Here is a 27780-nt window from a genome sequence, read left to right as displayed (position 1 = left end):
CCAATACCTATACTCCCATTGTATCTAGGAAGTAGCTAGCTTGCTTATGATTTTACAGGCTCATAGGCAGAAGGGACTTGCCTTGTCTCAGATGACACTTTGGACTGGACTTTTGGGTTAATGCTGAAATGAGTTAAGACTTTGGGGGACTGTTGGGAAGGCATGATTAATTTTGAAATGCGAGGACGTGAGATTTAGAGGGGCCAGGGGTGGAATTATACGGTTTGGCTGTGTCTCCACTGAAATCTCAACTTGAATTGTATCTCCCAGAATTCCCACTTGTTGTGGGAGGGACCCAGTGGGGAGGTAATTGAATCACATGGGCTGTTCTTTCTCATGCTATTCTTGTGATAGTGAATAAATCTCATGAGATCTGATGGGTTTATCAGGGGTTTCCACTGTTGCTCCTTCCTCATTTTCTCTTGCTGCCACCATATAAGAAGAGCCATTAGCCTCCCACCATGATTCGGAGGCTTCTGCAGCCATGTGGAGCTGTGAGTCCAATTAAACCTTTTTTTGTTCCCAGTTTCGGGTATGTCTTTATCAGCAGCGTGAAAACGAACTAATACAACCAACTTGACAGAAACTGAGATTTTGAAAGTCTCAATGTCTTAGACAAGAAAATCTGCTCCTAAAGAGGCCAATTCTCATAACATCTTCAGGATTTTAGGACTAGGTTCTATGAAGTGAGAAGACTTAGCTCTGAGATTAAAGGAGAAAAGGACTCAGAAGCCCACTCACCAATCTTGCAAAAATTCATACCAGTGGTTCTGATTGGATACTGGGGTCTCTCCATCTGGGCCAGTGTCCCCACTCACATACATCTCAATGTACCCTGATGGGGATACATTTGCAATTTGTACATTTATTCTCATCTAACCCCTCCCAAACCTACTTTTCCCTCAGTCTTCCCATCTGAGTCAGTGACGCCATTATTACTCAGTTATTTAAGCCAAAAATCTAAAAGTCCTCCATAAATTTAAAATTCTCTTTTCCCTACTACCATCTTTGACAGCATATCACTAATGTTACTTTCTAGGTTGGTGCAAAAGTAATTGTAGTTTTTGTCATTAAACGTAATGACAATTAGTTTTGCACAAACCTAATTGATTACTAAAATAGTCTTCTAACTAGTTTGCTTCCACTCTTGCTGAGGTAGGAGGCATAAGTCAGAAACAAGACCAAATTGAGGACTAGCTAAAGCAGGGATGAGGTAGAAGCAGCTTTCCATCAGACATGCCCACCAGTGTGCCATGTCAGTTTACCATTGCCGTGGCAACACCTGGGAGTTACTGCCCTTTTCTATGGAAATGACCTGATGACCCAAAAGTTACTACCTCTATCCTAGAAATTTCTGCGTAACCCACCACTTAATCTATATGTAATTAAAAGCGGGTATAAATATGACTGCAAAACTGCCCTGAGTTACTACTCTCAGCACGCTCCCTATGGGGTTTCCCTGCTCTGCAGGAGCAGTCAGAGAGCTGTAACACTGCCAGAGCTGTAACACCTCTTCAATAAAGCTGTTTTCTTCCACCACTAGTTTGCACTTTTAATTCTTTTCTGGGCAAAGCCAAGAATCCCCACAGAACAATCACAGGTGTTTCACTTCCGACAATGGCTGACTTAGGGTATTTTAGACCAAGCCTCCTTCTCAGAAAACACAGAAAGTTCAACACAGCGTATATTTAAAGTATGTCTAAGTGCATTAGAGTCACAAGTCAGTGAGGATTTTCAGGGCTAGGATCTGGAAAAAGAGAGAAACTAAGGAAAGTGAGCATGACATTTAGAACTCTTTTACCCTTCAAGGCAAGTGCTGATTTTGAAGGTAAAGTAAACCTAGGGATGACAGGCAGAGAAGCCAAGCAGAGCTTCTGACATGTTCATGAAGCTGGAGAGAGAAAAAACGGGAATTCAGGGCTCACCAAGGTAGAAGACTCTGATAAACAACCCTGGCTTTCTGTTGAGGACCTGAAGAGCTATATGAGGAGTAAAGGTGAAACAAAAATAGACAAGAGCTCACAAAGGCTGAAGCACAGTTTCAATCCTTGTTTGGATGAGAGTCATCTGCCCCCAGCCTACTTCCCTGTTGAAAGCAAAGATAAGTCCTCTCCAGAGGAACATGATATCATCCAGAGTCTTAAATTATGTCTACAGTTTTTCATACACAATATCTGGCATACTAAAGAATATTAGATACAAAGTCAAGGATTGGCTGAAAACAATGAGAAACAGACTTATAGATATGCAGATATTAGAATTATCTGACATAAGCTTTACAGTAGCTATGATTAAAATGTACAATTAAATAAGAAACAAGATGGAGAATTTCAGCAAAGTATAAGAATAAAAATGAATCCACTGGAAATTCTAAAACTGAAAAATAGAATACAATCAAGAACTCAAAAGATGAGTTTTATCAGCAGATTAGACACAGTTAAAAAAAAGCATTAGTAAATTGGAAGAACAGGTCAGTAGAAAATACCTAGGCTGACCAAAAGGGAAAAAAAGGATGAAATATACAGAACAGAGAACAAGAAATACAGACATACTTCATCTTATTGTGCTCCACTTTACTGCATGTTGCAGATGCTGTGTTTTTTTGGAAATTGAGTATTAGTGGCAACCTTGTGTTGAGCAAGTCCATTGGCATCATTTTTCCAATAGCATGTGCTCACTTCATGTCTCTGTGTCACATTTTGGTAATTTCTGCAATATTTCAAAGTTTATTATTATTATATCTATTATGGTAATATGTGTTAAGTGATCTTTGATGTTACTACTGTAATTGTTTGGGAGCACCAATGAACCATGCCCATATAAGACAGCAAACTTAATTGACAAATATTGTGTGTGTTCTAACTGCTCCACCAACCAGTCATTCCCCTGTTTCTCTCCATCTCATTGGGCTTCCCTATTCCCTGAAGCATAACAATATTGAAATTAGACCAACTATTATAGTAACTCTACAACGATTTCTAAGAATTCAAGTGAAAAGAAGAGTTGCATGCACCTCACTTTAAATTAAAAGCTAGAAATGATTAACCTTAGTGAGGAAGGCAAGTTGAAAGCTGAGATAGGTTGAAATCTAGGCCTCCTGTGCCAGTCAGCCAAGTTGTGAATGCAAAGAAAAGTTCACGAAGGACATTAAAAGTGCTATTCCAATGAATGCACAAATAAGATAGCAAAACAGCCTTATTGGTGATATGGAGAAAATTTTAGTGGTCTGCATAGAAGAGCAAATCAGCTATAATATTCTTATTAGCCAGTGCCTAATCTGGAGCAAGGCCCAAACTCTCTTTAGTTCTATGAAGGCTGAGAGAGGTGAGGAAGCCACAAAGGAAAAATTGTAAGCTAGCAGAGGTTATTCATGAGATTTAAGGAATGAAGCCATCTCCATAACACAAAAGTACAAGGTGAAACAGCAAGTGTGGATTAAGAAGCTACAGCAAGTTATACAGAAGATCTAGATAAGATCATTGATGAAGGTGACTATACTAAACAACAGATTATAAATTTATATGAAACAGCCTTCTACTGGAAGAAGATGCCACCTAGGACGCACATAGCTAGAAAGAAGTCAAGGTCTGGCTTCAAAGCTTCAAAGGACAGGCTCTCTTTTTATTAGAGGCTAAGGCAGCTGGTGACTTTAGGATAAAGCCAATGCTCATTTACCATTCTGAAAACCCTACAGCCCTTAAGCATGAGGCTTAATTTATTCTACCTGTGCCATATAAATGGAACAATGAAGCCTGGATGAGAGCAATCTATTCACAGAATAGTATACTGAATATTTTAAGCCTACTGTTGAGACCTACTGCTCAGGAAAAAAGATGCCTTTCAAAATAATACTGCTCATTGACAATGCACCTGGCCACCCTAGAGTTCTAATGGAGATGTACAAGATTATTGTTTTTATGCCTACTAATATAGCATCCATCTTGCAGCCCACAGATCAAGTAGACTTTCCAGTCTTGTTACTTAAGAAATACATTTTATAAAGCTATAGATGCTGTAGATAGTGATTCCTCTGATGGATCTGGGCAAAGTAAATTGAAAACTTTTGGAAAAGGATTCACCATTCTCGACGCCATTAAGAATATCTGTGAGCCAGGCACAGAGTCTCATGCCTGTAATTCTAGCACTTTGGGAGGCCAAGGCAGGTGGATCACCTGAGGTCAGGAGTTTGAGACTAGTCTGGCCAACATGGTGAAACCTCGTCTCTACTAAATGTACAAAAATTGGCTGGGCATGATGGCTCACACCTGTAATCCCGGCACTTTGGGAGGCCAAGGTGGGTGGATCACCTGAGGTTGGGAGTTCAAGACCAGCCTAACCAACATGGAGAAACCCCATCTCTACTAAAACAAAAATACAAAAAAATTAGCCAGGCATGGTGGCGCATGCCTGTAATCCCAGCTACTCAGGAGGCTGAGGCAGGAGAATGTCTTGAACCTAAGAGCCGGAGGTTGTGGTGAGCCAAGATCGTGCCATTGCACTCCAGCCTGGGTGACAAGAGAGAAACTCTGTATAAAAAAAAAAAAAGAAAAAAGAAAAAAGAAAAAAAAGCCGGGTGCGGTGGCTCATGCCTGTAATCCCAGCACTTTGGGAGGCCAAGGTGGGCAGATCATGAGATCAGGAGATCGAGACCATCCTGGCTAACAAAGTGAAACCCTATCTCTACTAAAAAAAATACAAAAAATTAGCCGGGTGTGGTGGCGGGCACCTGTAGTACCAGCTACTGGTGAGGCTGAGGCAGGAGAATGGCATGAACCTGGGAGGCAGAACTTGCAATGAGCAGAGATCGCGCCACTGCACTCCAGCCTGGGCAACAGAGCGAGACTCCATCTCAAAAAAAAAAAAAAAAAAGTTAGCTGGGCATGGTGGCAGGTGCCTGTAATCCCAGCTGTTCAGGAGGTTGAGGTAGGAGAATTGCTTGAACCCAGGGGGCAGAGGTTGCAGTGAGCCAAGATCACACCACTGCACTCCAGCCTGGGTGACAGAGTGAGACTCTCTCTGAAAAAAAAAAAAAAAAAAAAAAGAGTATTTGTGATTCATAGGAGGTCAAAATGTCAACATTAACAGGAATTTGGAAGAAATTGACTCCAACCTTCATGGATGACTCTGAGGAGTTCAAGACTCCAGTGGAGAAAGTAACTGGAAATGTGGCAGAAATAGCGACAGAGCTAGAATTAGAAGTGGAGGCTGAAGATGTGACTGAATTGCTGCAATCTTATGAATAAACTTAAACGGATGAAAAGTTGCTTCTCATGGATAAGCAAAGAAAGTGGTTTGTTGAGATAGAATCTACTCCTGGTGAAGATGCCATGAACACTGATGAAATAACAAAATATTTAGAATATTACATAAACTTAGTTGATAAAACAGCAGCAGAGTTTGAGAGGACTGACTCCAATTTTGAAAAAGTTCCACGGACAAAATTCAAACAGTATTAAATGCTACAGAGAAATCTTTTGTGAAAGGAAAAATTAATTAACGCGGCAAACGTTTTTGCTGTCTTCTTTTAAGAAATTACCATAGCCACTCTAACCTTCAGCAACCACCACCCCGATCAGTCAGCCTCAAGGCAAGACCCTCCACCAGCAAAAAGATTAGGACTTGCTGAAGTCTCAGATGTGCATTAGCATATCTTCAGCAATAAAATATTTTAAAATTATGGTATGTACATTGTGTTTTTAGAGGTAATGCTATTGCACACTTAATATACTATGGTATACTGTAAACATAGCTTTTATATGTACTGAAAAACCAAAAAATGTGTGTGATTTGCTTTATTGTAGAGGTCTGGAACCAAACCCACAATATTTCCAAGGTATGCTTGTACATGAAACTTAGTAAAAAGGTGTACTTGGAGTCCTAGATGGCCAGAAAAGAAAGAGAAAGTGGAAAGGTGAGGAAGGAGGTAAAGAAGGAGGAAGCAAGGGGGAAAAAGAGAAAAAAGGGAGGAGAAAAAGAGAAAAGAGGAGAAATATTTAATGAAATAATGGCTGAGAATTTTTTCTAAATAATGAAAGCATCATATCAAGAAGTTCTACAAACAGGGTAAGTACAATGAAAATCACATTTAGGCACATCATAGAAAAGCCTTTAAAGAAACATCACTAACTAAAGGTGAGAGAAAAGACAGCCAGAGAAAAATAGACGCAATATTTTCAAAGAGCAACAATAAGACCAACAGCTAAATCTTTAATAAAATGGTAGAAGCCAGAAAACAGCAGAAAGACATCTTCAAAGTGCTAAAAGAAAGTAATTGTCGGCCGGGCGCGGTGGCTCAAGCCTGTAATCCCAGCACTTGGGGAGGCCGAGACGGGCGGATCACAAGGTCAGGAGATCGAGACCATCCTGGCTAACACGGTGAAACCCCATCTCTACTAAAAAATACAAAAAACTAGCCAGGCGAGGTGGCGGGTGCCTGTAGTCCCAGCTACTCAGGAGGCTGAGGCAGGAGAATGGCATAAACCCGGGAGGCGGAGCTTGCAGTGAGCTGAGATCTGGCCACTGCACTCCAGCCTGGGCGACAGAGTGAGACTCTGTCTCAAAAAAAAAAAAAAAAAAAAAAAAAAAAAAAAAAAAAAAGAAAGCAATTGCCAATCATAGAAACATAGAAAATACCATTCAAAATGTAGGTAACGGGCCAGGCGCAGTGGCTCACACCTGCAATCCCAGCACTTTGGGAGGGTGAGGCAGGTGGATCACTTGAGGTCAGGAGTTTCAGCCCAGCCTGAGCAACATGGTAAAACCCCATGTCTACTAAAAATATGAAAATTAGCTGGGCATGGTGGCACATGCCTATAGTCCCAGCTACTCAGCAGACTGAGGCACGAGAATCGCTTGATCCTGGGAAACGGAGGTTGCAGTGAGCCGAGATCATGCCACTGCATTCCAGTGTGGGTGACAAAGTGAGACTCCGTCTCACAAAAAAAAAAAAAAAAAAAATGGCCGGGCGTGGTGGCTCATGCCTGTAATCCTAGCACTTTGGGAGGCCAAGGCAGGTGGATCATTTGAGATCAGGAGTTCAAGACTAGCCTGGCCAACATGGTGAAACCACATCTCTACTAAAAATACAAAAATTAGCCAGGCATGGTGGCACATGCCTGTAATCCCAGCTACCCAGAAGGCTGAGGCAGAAGAATCGCTCGAACCGAGGAAGCAGAGGTTGCAGTGAGCTGAGATTGTGCCACTGCACTCCAGCCTGGGCAACACAGCAAGACTCTGTCTCAAAAAAAAAAAAGTGCAACAAAAACATATTCAATCAAAAACCAAAAAATTCCAGCATACTTTAAGGAGAATTTGAAGACAGCTATTCAGACAGAAGGAAAATGATCCCAAATGGAAGCATGAAGAAAAAAGAAAAGAAGGCACAAATGTCTAATATTAGTTAATGTGAAAAGGAGTATCATCACAGATCTTACAGTCATTTAAAATATCACAAGAGAATATTTTGAAAAACTTTATTTCAACATATTTAAACATTTGGATGAAAGATTCCTAGAAAAAGCCAACTTACCAAAATCAACATAAAAAGAAATTTAAAATCTGAATAGTCTTATGTGTAAAATAAAGAACAATGAAAAGAGTAAATATGTGGGCAAATCTAAATATAAACTGTATAAATACGTTAATAATAGGCCAGGTGCGGTGGCTCACGCCTGTAATCCCAGCACTTTGGGAGGCTGAGGCAGGTGGATCACTTGAGGTCAGGAGTTCAAGACTAGCCTGGCCAACGTGGTGAAATCCCATCTCTACTAAAAATACAAAAAATTAGCCAGGCATGGTGGTGGGCATCTGTAATCCCAGCTACTTGGGAGGCTGAAGTGGGAGAATCATTTGAATCCAGGAGGTGGAGGCTGCAGTGAGCTGTGATCATACCACTACACTCCACCCTGGGTGACAGAGTGAGACTTCGTCTCAAAAAAAAAAAAAAAAAATTCATAATAGTGTCTTATGGGGTGGTTTATAACATATATATAGAATTAAAACATATGACAATAGTGCAAAATAAGGGGTAAATGGACAAAGTATTCTAAGACCATTGCATTGTCTGCAAAGTGGTAAAAATGCTAGATTATAGCATACTTTAGTAATTAATCATGGATTTGTGTTATAGTCTCTCGAGTAACCACTAAAGAAATACTAAAGTAATGTTTAAAAATTTAAATAATAGATGGAGAAACTTAGAATAAAAACACACAAAAAAACTTTCATTAATACACAATCAGGCAAAAAAGGAAAGAATAAAGAATACAGAGCAAGTGAGTCAAACAGCAAACAAACAGTAAGGTGGTACAGATATTTAAGTAATTATATTAATGTAAAAATATTAGCCCAAATATTTAAGTAATTATACTAATGTAAAAGGATTAAATATTCTAATTAAAAGACAAAGATTGAAGGACTGAATTTAATTAAAAAACAAGAAATAAATAATTATTTCAAGAGACAGACCTTAAAATAAAGGAGCAGAAAGGGTGAAAGTAAAAAATTAAAAAATGAAAAAAGATATATTATGAAAAATAACAAAAAAGAAAATTCATGCAATTATACTAACACTAGAGAATATAGGATGTAATACACGAAGCATTTCTAGAGATAAAGAGAGTTCTTAATACAAAGAAAAATTCACAATGTTTACAATTCTAAGTTTGCATTTGTCTAATAACATAGTTTCAAAATACATACAGCAAAAATTGACAGAAATAAAAGGAGAAATAGAGAGCTCCAAAATTATCATGAAAGATATTAACACACTTCTATCAGTAAATGATACAAATAAGAAAGTATTTATAAGTATATATAAGAGTTAAGCAATATGATTAATAAATTAAATTAATAGGCCAGGTGCAGTGGCTCATGCCTGTAATCCCAGCACTTTGGGAGGCCAAGCCGGGCAGATCACGAGGTCAGGAGATCGAGACCATTCTGGCTAACACGGTGAAACCCTGTCTCTACTAAAAATACAAAAAATTAGCTGGGTGTGGCGGCGGACGCCTGTAGTCCCAGCTACTCGGGAGGCTGAGGCAGGACAATGGCGTGACCCTGGGAGGCGGAGCTTGCAGTGAACTGAGATCGCACCACTGCACTGCAGCCTGGGCGACAGAGAAAGACTCCATCTCAAAAAAAAAAAAAAATTAAATTAATTTGACCTGACATTTATAAAATGCTGTACCAAAAAACTGCAGAATATGCATCATTTTAGCTCCACATGAAACATTTACCAAAATTGACTATGTGCTGGGCCACAAAACAAGTCTAAGCAAATTTCAGAGGATTGAAATTATGCAGTTGTTTTCTCTGACCACACACAATTTAATGTTAAAAAGAAAAAATGATAACTAGACAATCCCCAAATGGTATAATTACGTTACACACTCTAAATATCCAATGGGACAAGAAAGAAATAAGAATGAAAAATTACAAAATATTTTGAGCTTAATAATTACCATATGGCATATCAAAGCTTGTGGGATGCAGCTAAAACTGGACTTTGAGGGAAATTTATAATATTATATGTATATATTCAAAAAAGATAAAGAAAAAGTCCAATTATCTAAGCATCCACCTCAGGAAGTCAGAAAAAGAATTAAAATTAAACCCAAAGAAAGTAGACAGAAGGAAATAATAAAGATAAGAGTAAAAGTTAATGAAATAATAAGACAAATGTATGAGAAGATCAACACAATTAAAATTTAGTTCTTTGGAAACACTAATAAATCAATAAATCCTGGGACTAATCAACGAGAAAAGAAAAATGGCAAAAATAATTAACACTAGTAGTGTAAAAGAGGGTATCACTAGAGATCAACATAGTCATTTAAAATATTGCAAGAGGATCTTTTTAAAAACTTCAACATAGGCCGGGCATGGTGGCTCATGCCTGTAATCCCAGCACTTTGGGAGGCCAAGGCGGGTGGATCATGAAGTCAGGAGATCAAGACCATCCTGGTCAACATGGTGAAACCCTGTCTCTACTAAAATAGAAAAATTAGCTGGGTGTGGTGCTACATGCCTGCAATCCCAGCTACTTGGGGGGCTGAGGCAAGAGAATTGCTTGAACCCGGGAGGCAGAGGTTGCCCTGAGCCAAGATGGCACCATTGCACTCCAGCCTGGCGACAGAGCGAGACTCCGTCTTAAAAAAAAAAAAAAAAAAAAAAAACTTCAACATATTTAAACATTTAGATAAAACGGTAAATTCCTAGAAAAATCCAACTTATCATAATAAACACAGAAAGAAATCTGAATAGTCCTATATCTACTAAAAATAAAAATTTTAATTAAAAACTTCCACTGAAAGAAAATCCCAGGAAGAGGTGACTTCACTGGCAAATTCTATCAAATATTTAGGGAAGAAATAATCCATATGTACATAAAGTCCACTAGATAATAGATAAAGAAGGCCGGGCGCGGTGGCTCAAGCCTGTAATCCCAGCACTTTGGGAGGCTGAGACGGGCGGATCACGAGGTCGGGAGATCGAGACCATCCTGGCGAACACGGTGAAACCCCATCTCTACTAAAAAATACAAAAAACTAGCCGGGCGAGGCGGCGGGCGCCTGTAGTCCCAGCTACTCGGGAGGCTGAGGCAGGAGAATGGCGTAAACCCGGGTGGCGGAGCTTGCAGTGAGCTGAGATCCGGCCACTGCACTCCAGCCCGGGCGACAGAGCCAGACTCCGTCTCAAAAAAAAAAAAAAAAAAAAAAAGATAATAGATAAAGAAGAAATACTTCTGACCATAACATGACAAGAAAGGAAAAATTATTGACCAGTCTGCCTTATAAGCACAGATGCAAAAACTCCTAAAGTAGTAGCAAATCAAATCTAGAAGGAAATATACATAAAAAGGAAATATATCATAACCAAGTTGAGTTTATGTCAGGAATATAAGATTGGTTGAACATCCGAAATATATCCATATTAATATCAATATAATTCACCACAATAATAGAATAAAGGAGGAAAATTATATGCTTGTCTCAATGGACAAAAACATTACAAGAAAGGAAAACTACAGACCAATAACCATTATGAGTATAGATGAAAAATTCTTCAACAAGATACCAGCAAATTGAATCCAGCAATACAGAAAAAGAATAATACATTATGATCAAGTGGAGTTTATCCCAGGAATGCAAGACTGGTTCAACATTTGAAATCAAAGTAATTCGCCATATTAACAAAACAGAGTCTAGAAAGAGACCCAAAGGTGCAAAGATAATTTAATGGAGAAATTTATCTTTAAAAAAAAACTGTTAGAACAATTGACTATCCATATGTAAAACAAACAAACTTCAATTCATACTTCATACCTTATATAAAAATTAACTCAAAATGGATCATAGACCTAAAACATAAACTATAATAAGCTTTTAGAAGAAAACAGGAGAAATTTTTGTGACATTGGGTTAGGCCAGGAATTCTCAATCTTGGCACTATCGACATTTTGAATGTCATAATTCTTTGTTATGTGGAGCTGTTTTGTGTATTGCTGGATGTTTAGCAGCATCTCTGTCCTCAACTCACTAGATGGCAGTAGCGCCCCCTCCCTAGTCATGATAATAAAAAAAGTTTCCAAACATTGTCAAATCTCCCCCATGGGGCAAACTCATCTCTGGTTGAGAAACACTGGGTTAAACAAAGGGTTTTTAGACATGACAACAAATCACAATCCAGAAAAGAAAAAACCCATTTCAATCAGACTTCATCCAAATACATTTTACTCTGCAATTACACTGTTAAGAGAATAAAAAATTAAGTCAAAGACTGAAGAAAATATTTCAAGTCACATATCTGATAAGACTTATACCCAGAATAAAGAACTCTCAAAACTCACAATAACAAAACAATCCAATTTTGAAATGTGCAAAAGATTTGGATACTTCCCCAAAGAAAATATACGAATGGTAAATAAACCATGAAAAGATGCTCAACAACTTTAGTTTATAGGGAAATACAAATTCAAATGATAATGGGATATTACCGCATGTCTATTGAATGGCCAAAAAACCAAAAACAACAAAAAACAAACCCCAACAATACCAAGTGCTAACAAAGATTTGGAGCAACTGGAACTCTCATACATTGTTGGTGGACATGGATAATGGTACAGCTACTTTCACAGCTGGCATTCTTACAAAGTTAAACATGCATTTACTATAAAACCAGGCAATCTAGCTCTTAAGTATTTACCTAAGTAAAATGAAAACTTAGGCTCACATAAAAGCCTGCTCGTAAGTATTTATAGCAGTTTTATCATAATCAGAGAAAGCTGAAAACAATCCAAATGTCTTTCAGTGGTTGAATGGATAAACAAATTTTGCCCATCCATGCCATGTATTATATACAGAAAAAAATTAACATTACAAGGCTTGAGGCTGTTATCTTTAGACAAACTTCTTTACAACATTAGCCCTTGGCTGGTGTCTGGGAACTTGGCACCCTGCTCTATGCCTAGACTGCAAACAATGTGATTTACGCTGAACACCGGTTTTCCTTCTGGCAGCCTGGAATTTTGCTAGTTGCTAGGCTTAGGGTGCCTATGTGACCAGTAACCACTAAAAAGCCTGGGTTTTGGTCCCCAGTGGGCTTCCTTAGCAGAAACATTGCACACATGTTACTGCATTTTTTTTCTGCTAGAGAAAGGAGCATGCTAGGTGTGTCCTCTCACTGTGCACCAGAAGACATACCTGTGTCCTTCAGATTCCACCTGTATCTTTTTCCTTTCCTGATCATATCATGTATCCTTTCACTATAATAAACCTTATCCATGAATACAACTATACAATAAGTCTCATGGGTCCTAGTAAATCTCCGAATGTGGGGGTGGCGTTGGCACCCCCGAGACAGAACACTACTCAGCAATAAAAAGAAATGAACCGTTGATCCATGTAACAATATGGATGAATCCTGCATGTATTATACTAAGTTAAAGAAGATAGATTCAAAAGGCTGTATACAGTATAATTACATTTACATGACATTCTGGAAAATGCAAAACTATATCTACAAAGAACAGATTAGTGGTTGTCAGGGATTAAGGGTGAGGGAAGGGTTTGACTACAAAGGAACAGCATAAGGGAATTTCTTTCTCTTGGTTGGTGGTTGATGGAATTGTCCTGCATCTTTGCTGTGGTGTACGTATGTATAGTGAAAAACAGAGTATATATAGGGTTTGGTACTGTTCACAGTTTCAGGCATCCACTGTGGGTCTTGGAAAGTATCCCGAGGATAAGAAGGACTGCTGTATTTAAAACTGTCAATGAACAATGGAGGGTGCTCAGCCTCTATAGTCATCAGGGAAATGCAAATAAAAAACCATTTCATCACTAAGACAACACATTTCATTATTACAGAATGGCTATATTAAAATGATTGACCATACCAAGCACTGGTGAAGATGTGGAGCAACTGAACTCTCAGAAACACTGCTGGTGGGAGCAGAACGTAAAACCACCATGGCGGAAAACGGACAGTCTGTACTAGAAGCTGAACATACACATACTCAGTGACAGCAATTTCACTGAGTATGCCAATCAATAGTGGCACAGTTTGCTATTACCAAAACAACCAAATATTCATTAACATAGAATGCATACTTTCTGGTGTATTTACAATCGATTATTATAAAGTAATGAAAAAGAAGAAACTATTGCTATACATAACATGCACACATCTCACAATCATCATGTTGAGACAAAGACGCCAGACACCAAAGACGACACACCAAAGAGATCTATTTTAATCAGGTTTTAGAAAACAATAAAAACTAATCTCTGGTGTTAGCAATCTGCCACCTCGGAAGGAAGGTGAGACTGGTCATTTGGATGGGATAAAAAGGGGCTTCTAAGGAGCTGGTAATGCTCTATTTCTTGACTTGGTGGTTATAGGATATGTTTACTTCGTGATATTAATTGAGCTACACACTTAGGATTTGCTCATTTTTCTGTATGCATTTTACATTTTTTAAAAAGTTAAAACATGAAAAATATTTTAATACTTTTTTAAAGTTAAAAAGAGATAAATCCCAAGCTGGGTGCACTGGCTCATGCCTGTAATCCCAGCACTTTGGGAGCCCAGGTGGGTGGATCACATGAGGTCAGGAGTTCGAGACCAGCCTTGCCAACATGGCAAAACCCTGTCTCTACTAAAAACACAAAAATTAGGCAGGCGTGGTGGCGCATGCCTGTTGTCCCAGCACTAGGGAAGCTGAGGCAGGAGAACCCAGGAGACAGAGGTTGCGGTGAGCTGAGATCATGCCACTACACTCCAGCCTGGGTGACAGAGCGAGAATCTGTCTGAAAAAAAAAAAAAAAGATAAATCTGATGATGTCACTTCCTTATGGAATAGCCTTCCATAACACTATCAAGACTACATGACCAAACTCCTGCCTACATCTCGGTCCTTAATTCGCATTGTTATCCCCTTCTTCACCACACTCCAGCCTCACTAGCCTTCTTACTCTCTCATGCATACCAACCTCACTCCTGTCTCAGTGTCTTTGGACTTGCTGGGCCCTTGGCCTGGTGTTCCTTCCCCATATCTGTTCCTGGCCACCTGTTTATCATCCTTTGCATCTGGGTTTCAATATAATCTCCGAACTGCCTTCCCTCACTCTCTACCACAGCCCATCCCACCTCACTTTCCAGCCACTCTCTATCCCAGATGCCAGGCAACATTTTCTATAGAGAGCCAGGTAGTGAATACCTGAGGCTTTGCAGGCCTAACCTCAATGTGTCCACTGTCACGAGGAAGCGGCTGTAGATGATATGTGAATGAGTGGGTGCAGCCATGTTCCCAGAAAACCTTATTTATGGATACCGACGTTTAAATTTTTATATAATTTCCCCTGTCATGAAATCTTTTGATTTTTTTTTCTCCTTCAAGCACTTAAAAATATAAAAACCATTCTTAGCTCACCCACAAAAATTGGCAACTGGGCCAAATTTGGTCCATAGCCAACCCCTGCCCTAACCCCTTACTCCGATTCTTTTCTTCCTAGTCCTTATCGCTGCCTAAAATTATTTCATTTGTTCATGTGTTTATCTCCTCGCTTTACTTACTCTTGGAATTTAAGCTCCAAAAGAGAGGGGCCCCACCTGTTGGGTTCACTATCCTGTGCCCACTGCCCATCACAACACCCGATGCTGTGGAAGACGTGAAGGACCAAGCCAACCTGGATGTGACCTTGGCTTTGGTGTGGATTTTGGTGGTCTTCTTCCGAACTGGGCTCACAGAAGCAGACTCAGGCTCATCCTTCAAACTCTCTGCAATTGAGGATTCCAGTTGGCCTGACGGAGATCGTAAAAGATTTTCTCCTGAGTATAAACTTAGCTTGGGGAGCCGCTCGGGATGAGTTCCAGATTTCATCTTGAACCGAACAAATTCTGCCTCCTCCTTTTTGGTGGGATATTCAATGGTAAACAGACCTGTTAAAAAGACACTGCTGTCATTTTCCCTTCATGGCCAGGACTCCTCTGTCCCTGGTCCCACACTGGAAACATCTGAGTGCACCTTGGCTCACCCCCATCTCCTCCCCTCCGCTCTCACTGATTCTCCGGCACCTCCCCTCTGCTGTCCAGTACAGTGCTCCTGTCCCAGCACACTCATCAGTGACACTGCCAAATGTTGGGTTGTAAGAATGTAAGAATGAATAGGTCTCCTTTCGTACTCATTCTTCAAGACACCTAGCTTCAATCTCACTCTCCCCACCCACGCTGGGGCCTGTTCCATTCAGCCTGTGTGTGTCCTCCCCAGCACCGAATGTAAAGGCTAACTACACAATACATTCCTGGGCCATGCTGTTCCTTCCTCGAGAGTGTTGTTCCCTGTGTCTCCAGCTTTAAGTCAATTCTATCTACTTTCTTGGTTATATTGTATTTATTTATATTCTTGTCTTGCTTTCCCTACTAGACTGGAAAACTTCTAAGGCCAGGGACCTCTCGTCTCTTCACTCACCAGCATTTCTCAAATGTAGGTGCTGAGCATGCAGAAGTACCCCAAGACAGAATTCCTAGCCTCCGGAAATTCCGAGTGGGGGAGCAGGATGGGGGACATAGTCACAATGCTAAGTAGTAAGATGTATAATTAGAACATGTACAAAGTACTGTGGGATCCTTTCTTTCATGTGGGTGGAAAAAAAAGAAAAAATAAATAATTAAGTGCTATGGGAGCCCAAAGGAAGTGTGACCCATTCTGCTAGGGAAGTCAAGGAAGGCTTCCCAGAGAAGGGGCAATCGAAGTCTCTGGGGACAAGGAGAAACTCCCCAGAGAGGCAGTGGGGGAAGCATAGCCCCTCCATGCCCAGCCAGGGGGTGGCACAGAATAGGGGTCAATGTATCCTTGTTCCCAGGGCCATCAGCAGTCCGTAGAGGGGCTCAGTGGTGGAAGGGTCCTGAGGCCCCCCACACTGGCCTTGGGGGATCTCTGTGGGCCTAACAGGGACAGCCTAGAGAGGTGATGCATTTTTCTCTTCTGAGATCCACAAACAGAATGGAGGAGCAGGGGCTCCAAATGGATGATGGGTGATATGTGAGACGGAGCTAAAGGTGAATGTAGATGTGGGGTGGGGACCAAGAGGGACACAGCCAGCCACTGAGAAACCCAGGAAAATAAGACAATCTCATGGAGATGTGCAAGACACTCCAGGAGAGAGCTCAGAAATGCAAGTGGGCCCACGTCACTATTCCTAGCTGTGTGGCCTTAAGTCATCTGAGCCCAATGATCCCACCTGAAATGGGGAAATATCTCTGCCATGCCTACTTCCCTGAAGATTCAGACTGAAGATGGAATGGGCGGTAAAGTAAAGGTCTGTCCCTTGAGATGACCTGCTGGAATCTCAGGACTGGGGAGGCCAGCAGATAGGCCTTCGCCCACCTTTTAGCCTCCTTACCTGCGGCCAGCAAGACAGAGTTAATGAACTGAGTCACTGTCTTCTGAAACCGCTTCTTGATCTCAGCCAGGGCTCGGTTCATCTTATGCACCTTGTCGTCCATGTTGCTGATTCTGCGGTTCAGCTGCAGAGAGGCAAAGGAGGGGGCACGTGTCACCCGCCCCTCGAGGGGCCAGCTGCCTAGCCCAGGATAACTAACACTTGCTCCGGTTCAGAGGATGTGCTATTGCCCGCCCCACAACCCCTACCTGGAACACACCTCTCTCCCTCTCAGCCCAGTGAGTTCCTGCACACAGGCCCAGGCCCGACTCAGGGCCTCTCCTGGGAGGGTTTCCCTGATTCGACTGGGAAGAACTGCTTCTTGCCTTGGACTCTCATCATGCTCAATGCAGCTTGAAGACGGAAGTTAGCACTTTGCCAAGTGATAGCTGTGTTTGAGCCTATCTTCCCACTAGACTGCAAGCTTCTGGAGGGAAGGGACCGAGTCTTGGTCTCCTGTGTGTCTGAGTGCTTGTCACGCAGGCGCTCAGTAAATGCTATTGCATTCATGAGTAAGTGGACGATAAAGCCCTCTGCAGAGCTTTCTCTGCCGGCCTCCCTCTGCAGTGGATGCTGCGGTGCATCCCCCAGGAGCCCCTTCATCCCTCCAGCTGTCAAAACAGTGGCTGCTGACAGTGCCCAGCTGAGAGCCTGCCTCTGGCCAAGGTTACAGAGGCTGACTGGTCACTGCAGGCCACAAAGGCCCAGGACTCTTGCTTCCATTTGGGATTATGCTGAAGGATCATTCTGGCTCCAGGGCTCCCCACGGGATTGCTGAGGACTCTGCCATGGCTGCCCTCTCCCTCTGCCTTCCTTCAGACCCTCAAAGGGGCTGTTCCCAAGAGCAGTCCCCAGTAAACTCCTGCATACTTGGCTCCATTTCACAGTCTTGGTCAACATCTGCTTCGGCTTTCTATAATGCAGCACTGTTTTCAGAATCTGCCTCAGTGTATTGGTCTGTTTGTCCCTATGTTACATTTCCTTAAGACAGTTATGCTCTTTGAATTACTGCGTCATTTAAAATAACCTCTCAGTCTTCTACTACACTTAGGTTGGGTTTTCCAGGAGACCCAACCTAAGACCTGCTCTGAACAGCTGGGGCATGTCAGTGGCACTGCAAAATCAGGCCCAGATTCCAGAGGTAGTTATATTCGGTCTTTCTCTCTAGGAAGCCTTCCGATTTCCTCAGCCAACAGCAACTGCTCCCTCTGCTGAACTTCCACACGTGTCCCTTCCTGTTCTTTCTGCCCTGGGTCCTGTTCATTTTCTTTTTTTTTTCACTTCCTTTGTCCCTAAACTCATTTAGCTCCTTGAGAGGAAGATCTATCATCTCTACATCTCCCACGTAACACAGAGAAGGCAGGAAAAAGCATTTCTCCTGTGGAATTTAAGCCTCAAGTGGCAAGAGTGGGGTGGGCAGTATCAGATTTCCTGATGAACAACAAAGTCAGCCCATGAGTTCTTTATACTGCAGGCAGGAAATCTATGAAGGATGTCCCCAACAAATGGCAAAGCCTCAACCATCCTTCTGACTCTTGGCCCCAGTTGCTGCTTCTGTGCTCATCTTATTTATTTATTTATTTGAAATTTATACCCAGCCTCTTTCCAAAAAGGACCTGAGGTGGCACACTGGGCTAATAAAGCATTTAAACAGAGGCTGTTGTCTCGCTTCCTAAGTGCTGCCTTGATGGAAATATTTAGTGAGGAGCCAGGCCTCAGGGCTGTAAAAGCTGGGACCGCTATTCTGCCTGTCTCTCTGATGGGTGGCTCTTTCCAGGGCAATGGGTGTCTGGGGAAGACATTTAACAAGCTTCTCAGTGACAGGGACTTGGAGGGAGGAGGCTGCTCCCGCCCCCACCTCCAGCCTTACAGGGCGACCATGGTTTTGCTAACGAGTGATCACCAACCCCAAATAAACACCCACAGATGGAACTGAATGGACTGTAAAAGTGGGGGTGTGTTAAAGCAGGGTGGGCCCTTATGCATCACCACACAGATGAGAAAACTGAGACCCAGACAGGGAAGGGACTGGCCCAAGGCCCTATGGCCTCTTCCTAGCCGAGGCCTTCTGCCAGCCCCAACACTCAGCACATTTTCTTGGAAGCTCCCTGCAGCTCTCACGGTCCAAGAATCCAAGATAAGCTAATTTTCTAAGCCTCAGGATTTCATGTAAAATATCCTGAGATGCTTAACCATGTGGTTAAGGACAACATTTGGAAATCCCATTATCCACAAGAAAACATATTTACTCATTGTTTCTGTTTATCTTGTTAGAAAGTTGTCATACATAATACACATGCTTGCACTCTCAAAAGAGGTTATGATCAGAATTATTTTTTTGGCAAGTCAATCTTGGTCAACATCTGCTTCAGCTTTCTATAATGCAGCACTGTTTTCAGAATCTGCCTCAGTGTATTGGTCTGTTTGTCCCTATGTTACATTTCCTTAAGACAGTTATGCTCTTTGAATTACTGTGTCATTTTAAATAACCTCCCAGTCTTCTACTGCACTGTCAAACCATGCCTTGATAAGCTTCCCTTAATAGAGACTCTACCTTCTAGCCCAGCATGCTCCACTAGAAATATAATGTGAGCTACACGTGTAGTTGAAAACGGTCCTAGTAGCCACATTAAAAACATTTTTAAAAGGGAAAATTAATTCTAATTATCTATTGATTTAAACCAGTATATCAAAAATAGGGTTATATCAACATATCATCAAAATAGTCAATTATTGAGAAATTTTACATTCTCAATTCACACTAAATCTTTTTTCTTTCTTTCTTTTTTTTTTTTTTAGAGATGGAGTCTCGCTCTGTTGCCCAGGCTGGAGTGCAGTGGCTTGATCTCCACTCACTGCAAGCTCCGCCTCCTGGGTTCACGCCACTCTTCTGCCTCAACCTCCCCAGTAGCTGGGACTACAGGTGCCCGCCATCACACCTGGCTAATTTTTTGTATTTTTAGTAGAGACAGGGTTTCACCGTATTAGCCAGGATGGTCTCCATCTGCTGACCTCGTGATCCGTCCACCTTGGCTTCCCAAAGTGCTGGGATTACAGGCGTGAGCCACTGTGCCTGGCCAGCATTAAGTCTTTGAAATGCAGTGTGCGTTTCCATGAAGAGCCCATCTCCGTTTGGACTTGTCACATTTCAAGGGCTCAATCGCCATGTGTGACTCATGGCTATAATATTGGACAGCACAGCTCTAGACTTCTAATTCCATCTTGAGGAGGTTGCTTTAAGGTAAGAAAATAAGACTTGAATTCCTAGGGGCTTTTCTAGGCCTAAGGGGCTTCTTGGGTACACAGACTGAGAGTGATTTCTCTCAGCTGCTCATGGGGGTCTTGAATTGCTTATATCTTGGTTCTCAGCTGCATTCCAAATTTCAGAGATAATCAGACAAGAGGTTGCCAGAAAAATGAAGCATTGCTGCAATTTTATGAGAATAAATAATTTTCTAATATCCATTGCCTTTGATAAGAAAAGTAGATTCACACTTTTAAAACGCAATCTAAAAAGGTTTCCAAGAAACATAGATAGGTGACTTTGTACCCAGTGCATACTTAATCACTTAACAATAACTTTTTCTGGCCAGGCACAGTGGCTCACGCCTGTAATCCCAGCACTTTGGGAAGCTGAGGTGGGTGGATCATTTGAGGTCAGGAGTTTGAGACCAGCCTGGCCAACATGGTGAAACCCCGTCTCTACTAAAAACAAAAATGAGCTGGCGCGGTGGTGCGCACCTGTAATCCCGGCTGCTCGGGAGCCTGAGGGCACGAGGATTGCTTGAACCTGGGAGGCAGAGGCTGCAGTGAGCCAAGATTGCACTACTGCACTCCAGCCTGGGTGACAGACAAGGCTTGGTCTCAATTAAATAACAATAGAATAGAATAGAATAGAATAGAATAGAATAGAATAGAATAGAATAGAATAGAATAAAACCAATGGCCTTTCATGGTTAGAGTGTGGAACCAAATTGACAGGGCAGATGTATCAATAAGCAAGATCATTCATCTCAGCCCAAATGGACTCAAATTCTTGCCGGTAGTTTGCTCTTTGAAGTAACCAATGCATGCTGGATTCACAGGTACATGCGTTTCTCCAGTGCTTCCTCTTCTCCTCTCCTACCAGATTCCACACGACCCTCTGGCACACAAGAGTCAAGCTAGATGATAATTGGTGCCCATGCTTTTGCCCCTTCCATTATATTGAGAGAATTTCAGAGTTTAGAGGGAATGAGACTTCTTTATTTCTACATCTCCAGCAGCCAACTTGGCCTGCTGCAAGTGATAATAAATGTTTACTGAATTTGTTAATGGATTAATGAAGGTGAAATGCTGCTGGACTGAAAATGTAGTGGGGGAGAAAAAAAACAGATGCAATGTTTTCCTCCAGGAGTAACAAAGGAGACCCCTAACAAATGCCCATACCCTATGTCCTTATTGGACATTGGGTTGGTTGCCCTTGCTGGGCTCTGCCAGCTTTGAGCATCTGTCAGCTTGTGGCATACAGTGGCAAGTGCCCACACAGCTTAAGAGCTTCTTGCTCAGGATGATCATATAATCTATCATCCAAACCAGGACACTTCTGAGGGGAACACATAGTGCCGTTTACAATTGCTCCAGGTGTGTAATTGCTCCGGTATAAACTGGGACTGGCTCTAGGCAAATTGAGAAGTGTGGTCATCCTGCTTTTGCTTCCAGGAGCCTTCCCTTAGTGGGCAGAGTGCCCTATGGGGAGCTCAAATAGTCTGCTCTACCCACCTAAGCTTTGGTTACCCCCATCTTGTGTTGAGGTCAAGTGTTCTCTTTCGGGATATACACTCAGGGTGTAGGGACTGTGTCCTCTTAATCCTCTCCACCTCTCTCCCTGATGTTGCCTTGACATCACCAGATACACAGTAGGATCCATTATGACCCATTGAATGGAAGAATTGGACTCCCAGTCACCACAGTATTCTCATCCACCCAAAAAATATTTGGTAAAGACTTAATTTGAAGTAGTCCTCATGCTGGGGGCCCTGGGACAATAGACATCAGAGGGAATCACAGGGAATTTTCAATTTGTAGGGCAGAGAGACTTGAAAAGAAAGGAGTCTAGAATGGAGGTTGTCACCGCCAGCGGGGCTGAGCAGAGGGAGAGACTAACTCTACTTGGGATGGGAAGAGGGTGGTAGAGAAGGTCATCAACATGTACTGGTAGTTATTCTACTCAGTATCATTTCTTCTGGTAACAGCACTTTGATTTTCCTTTAGGGAAACTCTTCTGCCTTATCCTTTGCCCAGGTGGTTCATTTGAGACTAATCTTACACCTTGGCCCCAGGATGGACATAAGCCTCAAGCTTGGCCAGTGGGAGCAATACATACGCCTGGCCACAGGAAATGTTTCACATATGGGCAGTTAATAGAGCCAATGAGTGTTGATGCTGGCATTTCTACTGGAGTGTGTAGGAAAGAGAAGTCCTTCTTCTTCCAGGGGCACTAAAGCTAGTATAATAATAGCCCAGAGATGTTCATGGTCATCTTGTCATCAACAGGAAAAATCTCCTTGAGAAGGAAGCCAACAAAAAATAAAGCAGAGCCAAGAGATGGGAAGATCTGGTGGAATCATTTCAGGGCCTGGATCCAGCCATGCCTGAAAGTGCATATTGACAGACTTCTCAGTTTATTGAGCCACTATATTTTTTTTCATGCTTAAGCTAGTCCACACTGGATTCTGTCACTTACAACTGGGAGACTCTTAATTGATATAAGAAGTTTCACAGAGAAGGTGGTACTAAGAGTAGGCAGTGAATAATGGCAGAGGAAGAGGCAGGGCTTTGCATGGGAGGGTGGTGGGGAGTAAGGGCAAAAGCCCTGAAATGTGAAAAAGCAACTCACGTTGAGATGCCCAGGGGTCAGGGCAGGGTGCCTGGTCTGCCTTGCCTTACCCGTTTTTCATATGCCATTCCATGAGGACAGTTGTTTGCCGACACAGCAAGTGTTACTGTCTCATTCAGGGAGGTGAAGGTGACCGTGATGGAGTCCTGTCCCAGCACCTTTAGCTTCATTTCCTCATTCACCTGTAGATGAAGAAACAGTACTCAGAGAATCCCTGCTTCTATGGCCCCAGCCACCCCTTCCTGACCCACTACAAAGCACAAAGCCCCTGTTGGCTCGGGGCAGAAGATTTGTAAGAGCTTTCCAGTTCTTATGTTAGAATTCAGCTTCATGGAGAAGACAGAACAATTCCAGGCTCCCCTGGGGGACCCACTGAAAAAGTAAATGATGCTTTCTTATTCCTGCTCCTTCCCTTTCCAACTCAAGCATGAAACCCACTGTGACTGGCAGATGAATCAGCTTCAGTTCTGGTAAAGATGAATTGGGAATGCAGCTTGGATCAGAGGGTAACCCTTTATCCCTGAATCAGACAGATGTGTCCGCTCAGGCACCAGGTCTGACTCTGACTCTTGTCCTACAGCGGTAGGAAGGTGACCACTTGGCAGGAAGCACCGGAAAGCCGGCTGAAGATGGGTGGGAAGATGTCAAAGAGGACCCAGAAGGGCCTGGGCCACACATACTCAGCCCCTTCCCCTAAAGTCAACAAATATGTCATTACTCTTCTCCTGAGGAGGAGCCAAAGATGGGTGGAAAAGGGGCAGCTACTCTTTATCATCACTTCCAAAAGAGGGGGATTTCCTTTAAGCAGTACCAGACTGGAGATTGTGGGGGAATGAGTTGCCCTTATAACAACTCACTCCTTACTGAGAGTTCTGTGGTCTATGGGTGAGTCCCAGTTCTGCCTCCTGATAACAAGCCAGTTGGCTTCGCTGAATCTTAACTTCTTCTACATGAAATCACTGAGTGGCTATTATCAGGATCAAATGAGATAAAAATGGTGGAAGTGGCTTTGTAAGCCATTAAAGCCTATGCCCAGCATGAGCAGATATTGTCAGGGCAAGGTACAATTTGAGGTAGAGCAACTCACATTTAAGGCTGTTGAACAATTTGCATGTGCAGAGCACAATTTATATGCAGGGACCCTCCCGGAGAGCCTCAGAGTGTGCAGCCCTACACTGCTGTGCTTCTCTCAGTCTTCAATGTACCTGACCTACAATATCCCCTTACCTACAAATACCCCCAGGATGCCTCTGAACCAAAAACAAAACAAAACAAAACAAAACCACTCTCTGCTTCGCTCCTTCCATTTCCTTCTACTATTTCAGTTGCTTACCCCAGGGTCTACACTTAACTTCCTTACTTCTGAGTTTCTTCCTCACACCCTGCAGCCTGGAGACTAGTTCCCTCCAGCACCCTGAAAGCACTGAACTATGACGTGCCAAGTCTTTTGACATCTTCAAACTTGATCACTCTCACTTAAAAGAAACTGTCGGCCGGGTGCGGTGGCTCACGCCTATAATCCCAGCACTTTGGGAGGCCAAGGTGGGCAGATCACGAGGTCAGGAGATCGAGACCATCCTGGCTAACATGGTGAAACCCCGTCTCTACTAAAAATACAAAAAAAATTAGCCAGGCATGGTGGTGGGCGCCTGTAGTCCCAGCTACTCAGGAGGCTGAGGCAGGAGAATAGTGTGAACCTGGGAGGCGGAGCTTGCAGTGAGCTGAGATCACACCACTGCATTCCAGCCTGGGTGACAGAGTGAGACTCTGTCTCAAAAAAAAAAAAAAAAAAAAAAGAAAAGAAAAAAAAAGAAAGAAAGAAACCCTCCTTTCTCTTGTCCTCCTTCTAGAGAGATGTAGTATAGAGCCATGGTTGGGAGCTCAAGCTTAGCAGTTGAGCAGGGGTCAAATCCCAGCATTGCCATTTACCAGTTGGGCAATTCTAGACACATTGGTTAGCTTCTCTGAGCCTGGGGACAATAATAGTAAAAAGTAAGGTAAAAGTAAAAAGTTTTATCCCATGAAATTTTCTCATGGGATGGTTAGCCAATTTCAGCAGATTTCATAGCTTAGCGTAGTACAGCTTTTATTTATTAATTTTGCCCCCTGGATGGTTTCTCTTTCTCTCCCCCAAACGCCCAAGTATGGCAGCTCTACAAACCACAGACTTGTCTTCTTGAGAGTTCATTAGCCAGCCCATTATACTTATCCATTATCCCCAATCTCTCACACTAGGTCAGGGTCCATGTCACAGTAGCCCAGAGAGATATGGCCACTGAACCAAATAAGCATGTCTAAAATCATTTTGGTCACTGATCCTCTCAGAAACTTCTCTGTTTCCGCCCAGACACATAATCCATCATGGAGTCATCTACAATTCTCTCTTCCTTTCATCTATCCCTTACAGGCCATGCCTGTGCACCACTGAGTTCTTTTATTGAAATGACCCCTTTAAAAAATATGGCTGCTATTTTTAATGCTGTTGGGTCTGGCTAGTAACTCCCCAACTAGTTTCTCCACTAGCCCACCCACTGGTCTCTCTCCAGTCAACCAAAAATGCTAGACTGAGCATTTCAGTCCTCAGCTTAAAAATTAACCAGCTGGTTCTACTCCCGGTATAGCTGAGTCAGTGTCTGACAGGCTGCCTTCCTCATAGATAACTATAAGCTTGAAAAAATTAAAAAAAAAAAAAGCAATGACCCAAAGGCTATGAAGAGTGAACAAATGCAGGCAGACTTTGAAGAGGAGTCAAAATTTAAAAGAAAGGAGCAGCATGGGATAAGGTTTTGTTTTGCAGCTTTAGCTTGAGGGCAGGCCACAGTCATGGCCAAACTCCACCATCTTTCTGGCCTGAAGAACCCAGAGGACAGAACCTGGAGCAACCACAGTCATGGGAAATTGTAGAAAGAATTCCAGAAAGGACAGCACCAGAGAAGGAGAGGCCAGAATTCTGTATATAAACTGTCCCTGTCTCTGGCTGATCCTTGAACCATGCTTGAGCAGGGAAGACTCAAGACACCTTACGGTTGAAGAAACAAACAAACAAACATAAAAACTGAACGGAGATGTGAGCTTCTGCAAGTGAAACAAAGTTTGTGGTTTCAGTCTAACCAAGTTCATTGCCTATTAAAACAAGAATATCAACACTCTTCAGAGAAATAGACCAGAATTCAGACACTCCACTACGTAACATTCATAATGTCCACCTACAGTCCAAAATTATTCAATATGTGAAGAACCAGTGAAATGTGAGCTGTTCTCAAGGCAACAGATAATCAACAGAGGCCAACTCTGTCTGATAACACCCAGACATTGAAATTTTCAGACAAGGACTTTAAAACACTAATTTAACTACACTAGATGAGGTAAGGGAAAATGTACTTGTAAGAAATTATAAAATACAGAATCTCAGCAGAGAAATAAAAAATATAAAAGTAACTAAGTGGAAATTCTAGAGCTGAAAATATGTAAATCTGAAATTTTAAATTATTATATTATTATCGTAATAGTAGAATGGAGATGACACAATAAATTCACTGAACTTGAAGACAGATCAAGAGAAATTACCCAATCTCAAAAGTAAAGAGAAAAATAATGTGAATAACAACAACATAAGAGAGCTTCAGGAACCCTTGGGACAATATCAAAAGGTCTAAAATAGACATAATTAGAGTCTCAGAAGAAAAGGAGAAAGATTGGAGCAGGTTTTTTTTTCTTTCTTTCTTTTTTTTTTGAAACGGAGTCTCGCTCTGTCACCCAGGCTGGAGCGCAGTGGCCGGATCTCAGCTCACTGCAAGCTCCACCTCCCAGGTTTACTCCATTCGCCATTCTCCTGCCTCAGCCTCCCGAGTAGCTGGGACTACAGGCGCCCGCCACCTCGCCCAGCTAGTTTTTTGTATTTTCCAGTAGAGACGGGGTTTCACCAGGTTAGCCAGGATGGTCTCGATCTCCTGACCTCGTGATCCGCCCATCTCGGCCTCCCAAAGTGCTGGGATTACAGGCTTGAGCCACCGCGCCCGGCCTGCAGGTTTTTTTTTCTAAAGAAGATTTAGAAGATTCCCCAAATTTGATGAAACAAATTTAAATGAATTTACAGACTCAAGAAGCTCAGTAAATGGAATAAATATGAGGACAACTACACCTAAATGTATCAGTTAAACTTAGAAAACCAAAGAAAAGAGAAAATCTTGCAAGCAGGTAAAGAAAATAAACAGTGACTTGAATAACTACAGACTTCTTATAAACGATGGAAGACAGACACAGTGGAACATCTTTAAAATGCTGAAAGAAAATAAAAATCATCCCAGAATCATATCCAGCAAAAATATCCTTTAATAAAGAGTTTTTTTTTTTTTTTTTTTTTTTTATCATGAAAGAAAACAGAGAATACATTGCCAGAAGATACGCACTTCAAGAAAGCCAAAGGAAGTTCTTCCGGCTGAAGAGAAATGGTACCAGAGGGAAACCTGGATCCTCAAAGAGTAATGAAGAACAATGGAAATAGTAAACATCTGGGTAAAAACAAATTGGCCCCTGCAGCCTCCAAGACAGCATGCAAACTCCCCAGCCTGACATCCAGTGCCTCCCGCCTCCACCTGACACCATACATACCTCTTGCTCCACCTGTCTTTCACAAGAAGCACTTGTGACCTCTTAAAAATTACACATTTAGTCCCAACTTCAACCTTTGCAGATTCTGCTCCTACTACTTAGAAGATTTTTGCCTCCTCCTCCTCTCTATGTGAATCACACACACTCACCCCCATGCTACAACCCCAGGGCCACCTTCTTTTCCAGGCCACTCCTGACTTCACATGCCTCTATTGTGCTTTTCTGCATGCAGCTCCAGGAAATATATAACAGTGAACTAAAATGCATTACTAACATACTTTACTGATGTCAAAGCACTTTCCCCTCCATTATTTCATTTCTTCTCATGAAAGTACCATGAGGCCGGAG

General features: G+C 42.2%; 1 protein-coding gene across 3 annotated transcripts in view; it reads right to left on the bottom strand.

Annotated features, from left to right (window-relative positions):
- The window catches only part of C2H3orf20 (chromosome 2 C3orf20 homolog), a 95003-nt gene that overhangs the window by 23956 nt on the left and 43267 nt on the right, over nucleotides 1-27780 (bottom strand). For all 3 annotated transcript variants that reach the window (XM_015130184.3, XM_015130188.3, XM_015130186.3), the window contains exons 10-12: nucleotides 22872-23003; nucleotides 16905-17028; nucleotides 15189-15441 (exon numbers count right to left, since the gene is read on the bottom strand). In XM_015130184.3, the coding sequence (XP_014985670.1) occupies nucleotides 15189-15441; nucleotides 16905-17028; nucleotides 22872-23003 (509 nt within the window). The remainder of the gene's footprint in view (nucleotides 1-15188; nucleotides 15442-16904; nucleotides 17029-22871; nucleotides 23004-27780) is intronic.

Source organism: Macaca mulatta, chromosome 2 (genome assembly GCF_049350105.2).
Source record: "Macaca mulatta isolate MMU2019108-1 chromosome 2, T2T-MMU8v2.0, whole genome shotgun sequence".
NCBI classification, from domain to species: Eukaryota; Metazoa; Chordata; class Mammalia; order Primates; family Cercopithecidae; genus Macaca; species Macaca mulatta.
Note: the sequence above shows the minus strand (reverse complement) of the source record. Positions and strands in the feature narration are given on the sequence as shown.